The 5,671-nt window shown below is 56.9% G+C and overlaps 1 protein-coding gene across 1 annotated transcript in view; it reads left to right on the plus strand.

The window, feature by feature from the left end:
- LOC102854719 overlaps positions 1-3,345 on the plus strand; it is a 7,859-nt gene extending 4,514 nt beyond the window's left edge. Inside the window, exons 2-5 of the mRNA XM_006893494.1 lie at positions 935-1,136; positions 1,988-2,085; positions 2,452-2,619; positions 2,821-3,345. Coding sequence (XP_006893556.1) covers positions 935-1,136; positions 1,988-2,085; positions 2,452-2,619; positions 2,821-3,345 — 993 coding nt within the window. The remainder of the gene's footprint in view (positions 1-934; positions 1,137-1,987; positions 2,086-2,451; positions 2,620-2,820) is intronic.
- Positions 3,346-5,671: the final 2,326 nt, after the last annotated feature.

Here is a 5,671-nt window from a genome sequence, read left to right on the forward strand (position 1 = left end):
CTGGTCCTGTACCACCTCTACTCCTGCTCCTGTACCACCTCTACTCCTGGCCCTGTACCACCTCTACTCCTGGTCCTGTACCACCTCTACTCCTGGTCCTGTACCACCTCTACTCCTGGTCCTGTACCACCTCTACTCCTGGTCCTGTACCACCTCTACTCCTGGCCCTGTACCACCTGTACTCCTGCTCCTCTACTATGCCTACTCCTGCTGCTGCTGGTATTGTTTCTATTACAGCTCTTCATTACAGTCCAGCACCTTGCACTCTCTAGTGGCCCCAGTACTCCTGCCCCAGCTTTCTGGAAAACTCCCCAGAGTCCTTGGAGAGCAAGAGGCAGGGGTGGGAGACAAGAGGACACCTTTGGTTCAGCCCCACAAGCCCACAGGGAATCTGATAGGCTCTGACCTGGGAGACAGGAGGGCAGCCAGCCAGTGTCCCTCCCTGTGACTGTCCACTCTCTGCCTCAGGGCCTGTTATGGCAGCAGGCAGGTCCCCACATTCCAGGGATGGGGTGGAGTCCCAGGGTCTGAGTCCTAGTCACAGCTGACCCTCTCTCACACTCTAACCTCAGGGGTATCTCCATGACAGTGGAGATAGGATATACCATGCTTTCCTGGGAGGGGCATGTGATGTGGGCTGTATCCAGGGGTGAGTGTAGGGGCTCCCAGGTATGTCCACTGCAAGTAGCCCTGAGGAGTTGATCCTGGAAGGGCAGCAGGTTCCCACCAGGGGCCAGGTTCATGCCCTTGAGGGACTGCAGAAGGTTCACCCTGCCGCCCTGGGATGAGAGGTGGTGGTCAGCTGACACTGGACTCCTCTGCGTAGCCTTGATCAGCACTTAGACCCCTCCCATAGCCAGGCAAGGAGGAAATAGGCGGGGAGAGGGGAAACCTGTCTCGGGAGTTCTGTTTCGGTTTTGTTTTTCTGTCTTAGAATTTCCGAGAACTCGGCCCCGGCTCACCCGAGGTGGCTGGCTACTGGCCTCTGCAGGGAAGAGCCCTGTGGTTTCACTCTGAGTGGACAGAGAGCAGCTGCGACTTCGGGACACCTGTGGCCATTATGAGCCTCTCCAAAACACAGGAGTCCAGCCCCGAGCCTCCTCTCAAGTTCGTAAAGCGCAAGGATGAGATAACTGGTGAGGGATTGTGCGCTTGGAACGCAGGGGCTGGTTGCAGGGTGGGCCCCTCACTTTGGACAGGGGACTTGACAGCGCCCACACCTTCTCCAGCCACCCCTCAATTTCTAAATATGAAAATTAGCCATTCAATCCGAGAGCCCGCGTCACTGGCCACAGCAAACTTCCTGCAAACGGGCCTGGCAAGGGCTCCAACGGGAACTTGGTTACTGAACCCTGCATGCAGGGAGGGGGAGGGCCGGCTCCCCCGCGCATCTGCTCTGGAAGAATCAGTGTCCTGTGTCTCCTGCTTTGGGGAGGCAGGGGCTGCGGGATTTGCCTGGGAGAGAGACCCCAGAATGGGGAGCTCTGGAACAGCAGCTGGAGCTGCCTTGTCCAGGGGAGGCGAAGGGAGGAAGGCTCAGCCATCTTGCCTCTGAGCTCCACAGCTGGTCACCTGTCATCCCTTGGTGAGGAAACCGCCCTGGACTGGAGGACAGAGACTCCTTCTGATCAGTGGGCTCTATGACCCAGCGCAGTCAGGGGGTGGGAACAGGACCTTGGAAAGGAGGTCTCCATGCTGGCTGGATGGGGTGCCCTGTCCCTTCAGACCACAGGAGTAGGGCAGTGACCAGCCAGGGAATCTGGAGGAGGAAGAGACCAATGCCTCAGGTGGGGGGAGGTCTTCCTTCAGCAGGACCACTAAGGCTTAGTGACAGGAGTAGCCCCAGAAGGCACGAGGTTCTGCTCTGTGAAGGTGATGTCACTCAGCGGGACAGGGGAGACTTCCTCCTCCTCGTTTTCCAGGCTGTGTGTGTGGCCTGGGTGTGGGCAGTGACATTGTGGCCCCTGATGCACCCTCATCCTCACAGGGGACGAGTATGACGGCCTGGAGCGGGTGGAGATGAGCTGTGGCCACGCCGTGGACCCAGGGAGCCTGACCGCCTGGTGCCGGAGCCTGCTGGACCAGGTGGGACTGCACAGCCAAGGCCATGGCCAGGGGAGAGGGGTCTGTGATTGCACATTGGAGAGGCACGCAGCTCTCCTTTGGGGAATGGGTTCCAGCACCTCAAGTCCAGTCCAGGTGCTCTATTTCTGTCCTCTAGCATTCTAGGTTCCCCCTGAGGACCCACATAAGGTTGAAGACTCCTGCAGCTGCCCCCTCACCCAAGATCCCAGGGGAAGGCAGGGAGTGACAGGGGCCCCTGATAGGGAAGCACTAAGGGGACAAGTGGGAGGTCAGGTAGAGATGCAGCCAGGGTGGATGGAACTGAGGGCAGGACCTGGGGTCAAGCCAGTACACTGTGACCAGTCTACCCTCTGCCTGGCCTCCCAGGGCTACTTCAAGCTGTGCTGTCCGGCTGATGTTGACGGGGAGAAGTGCGGGGCTGAGTGGCCCTACCCAGAGGTGCGTCGCTGTGCAGTGCTGAGTGACACGGAGCAGCGAGAATTTGAGCAGAAACTGGCCCTGATGGCGGCAAAACTCTACTGTGACTATAAAGAGGTAAGTGTGACACTTCCTGGAGAGAGGTCTAAGGTCTCACAGGGACCAGCCTGTGGGATCTGTGCTGCTCACCAGGTGGGTTCCAGCTCTGCGATGTGGGATCTGGACAAAGGGCTCCACAGCCTCGTCACTGCCCTGCTGGGGCTGGACGTCTCGTCCTGTGGTCCCTGAGAGTAACCCCTGCCCTCCCTCCTCCCACAGTGCCCCAGATGCAAAAGCCTGGTGGAGAGGAAGGATCTGACCACCATCCGCGTGTTCTGCATAATCTGCACCAACTACGAGTTCTGCTGGCAGTGCCTGCGGGCCTGGAAGGGGGCGGGCAAGCCCTCTGATCGCTGTGACAATGTGGGCTGCAGGGATCCGAGCCTGGACACCCTGGCCTCCTGTGTCACCAAGGACCTCCCGGGCAGCGAGATCCAAGGCTGTCCATCCATCAGGGCCTGCCCCACGTGCGGGATGCTCATCGAGCACAAGGAGAAGTGCAAGTACGTCGTGTGCTCACGGTGCCACGTGGAGTTCTGCTTCGCCTGCCTGGACCTTGCTCAGGTCTGCCAGGCTGCCAAATCGGGCGCCTGGTTTAAGTGGTGTGCCAAGCCTCTGGCCCCGAGGCAGCGCCATATCCCCGTGTGGCGTCAACAAGGATCATCTCCCACAGAGGAAAGCAGTGACAGGGGACAGAGCCCCACCTCCACCCCAGAAGATGGTACCAGCTGTGTGTTGGCCTAAGTGGAGAAAGATGAGAGTGCTATTGATAAAGAGCTGAATGATAGAGAAATAGGAAGACAGATAGGTGGGTGGACGGACAGATGGCTGAGTGGACGAGGTCAATGATAGGTGAGTAGGTAGATAGACAAACATTGCCTAGTTAACATTGTATGTGGATATACAGAAGTGTCATAGGATTGACCCCAGATCCAGGCATTGGTGAATAAACTTAACATTATTACAGATTGAGTGTTGGTGCTGAGACTGGAAGAGCTCACTAAGGGACATCTACATACAAGGGCCGGGGGGGCAAGGGGTCCGAGAGCAGCAACACTTTAAGTTGGACTTCAGAGACTGGGTGGTGCCAAATTGGGCTAGAGGAGGGCTGTCCATGGCTGGACTTGGGGAGGTCTGACCATGGCTGGACTGGGAAAGGGCTGACTATGGCTGGGCTGGAGGAGGAGGACTGACCATAGCTGGACTTGGGAGGGTGGGGCTGACTATGGCTGGAATGGTGGAGGGGATGACTATGTCTGGGCTGGGGAGGTTGACCACGGCTGGAATGGTAGAGAGGTGACCGTGGCTGGACTTAGGGAGGACTGACCATGGCTGCACTGGAGGAGGGAGGATGACCAAGGCTGGTCTAGGCTAGGCTGGAGAAAGTACCAGGGCCCTGCCCAGAATCCCCCCCAAGCCCCTACCCCCGACCCTTCCTCCTCAGGGCTGGTGATGAGGCCTGAGGGCCTGGGCCCCCAGCTCCCGAAGAGCTTATCATGCAGCTTCAAGTATTCTGGCCCGTAGCTGCCTGTTTGGGAAGCCCAGACTGTAGCCTTTCCTCAGAATGGACTCCCTGTCTTTGTGTCACATGCAGAGGAAGGTGTCCTATGTCTGAAATGCACTTGGTCCTGGCTCAAGACCCTGCTGACTAAAAGCTCCTTGCTGGGGAGGGGGGGCTGGAGCTCAGTAGTTGAGGGATAAAGCCAGTCTTGGTCTGTTTCCAGGGTGAGGACACTTCGTGGAGACTGCTGGCCTGCTCACCGGGAGCACCAGCTGGCGCGGTCCCTAGTGCCCCACCCACAGGAGGATGCCAACCTTCCTTCTGTGGGCATACTCGGGACAGAGTGAGGGACAAGAGAGGACACTTAACCCTTCATGGCCATGGATCCGCCTACCCCCCGCAGCCTGGCTGGCCAAGGAGTGTGGGGCCAGGCTCCAGAACTTGGGTCCTGGTCTGGACAGGAGGCCTGGACAGCTTTGGTGGGACTCTGGCCCTTCCCCCTCAGGAGATCCCTTCACACTGGTTTTTGGGGTCCTCCTTCTTGCCAGCTACAATGTGGTTACCACTCTGGCTTCGGTTTTCCTTACCTGGCTAAAGAGTTAAGCCAGGTGGAAAGACCAGAGGCCGATGCCCCAGTGTCCCAGCTGCAGCAGCAGCACAGAGCTGTGACTAGCAAGTGAGGGCCATTCTCCAGGAAAGGGCAGGGCAGACGGTAGCAACGATCACTGTCCCGAGTGAGGAGCCAGGAACCAGGTAGGTGATGGTGGACCCCGGCCACCTGTACCACAGTCTGTGAGAGACGCTCGCTTCTGCCTGCGGGCGAGCTTCGGGGCTTGAGTCTGGGCCAATGGGGCGAAGCTGCCAGGAGTTTGAAATTTCGTGGGCAGTTTTTACTCCAGTCCTCGTTCCTGGCCACAGTCCACAAGGAGGTGTTCAACCCCCAAAACACCATGCAGGCTGCTTCCTGACAGCCTCTACTATGGACGTAAGGCCTGAGGGGCGCACGGCCAATACCATCTGTTCCCCGATTTTCATGGGGTAGGATCTAGTTTTAGCCACTTTGCTTGCTTCTTGTCCTCCCCAGCTCTCAGCAAGGGCTCCTTTGCTCTTAGCTACTTCTCTTTTTTTTTTAATTTAAAATTGTTTTTTATATTACTCTGATTTATTTATAAAGTTTGTATACTTTGTTTTTCACAAAAGATCTTTCCCATTTCCTTCACCCACCCACCCATCGAATTGTGCAGCCCTATGATTAACCCCATCCCCCCATCCTCACCCCTCTATTTCCACCCTCCCCCACTCCTTGGATCCTCATTCTACAATAATGGTTTTACACAGTATTTGTCCTTATGGGACTGAGTTAGTTCACTCAGCTTAATGCTCTCCTGTCCCTCCCAAGTTAAGTAGTAATTTACAAAATCATTGCTCCTGAGTGCTGCATAGTACTCCAGTGTATGAATTTTGGCCTTGGCCTTTAATGAGTGCCTGCCTTTCCTTATCTCCTCGTATATGCCCTGTCATTCTTTCCACTCCTGTGCCTGAATTATTCCATTTTGGCCCTAACAAGCC

This window comes from Elephantulus edwardii, unplaced genomic scaffold, assembly GCF_000299155.1.
Source record: "Elephantulus edwardii isolate Elephantulus edwardi_28Jun2011 unplaced genomic scaffold, EleEdw1.0 scaffold00127, whole genome shotgun sequence".
Classification (NCBI taxonomy): Eukaryota; Metazoa; Chordata; class Mammalia; order Macroscelidea; family Macroscelididae; genus Elephantulus; species Elephantulus edwardii.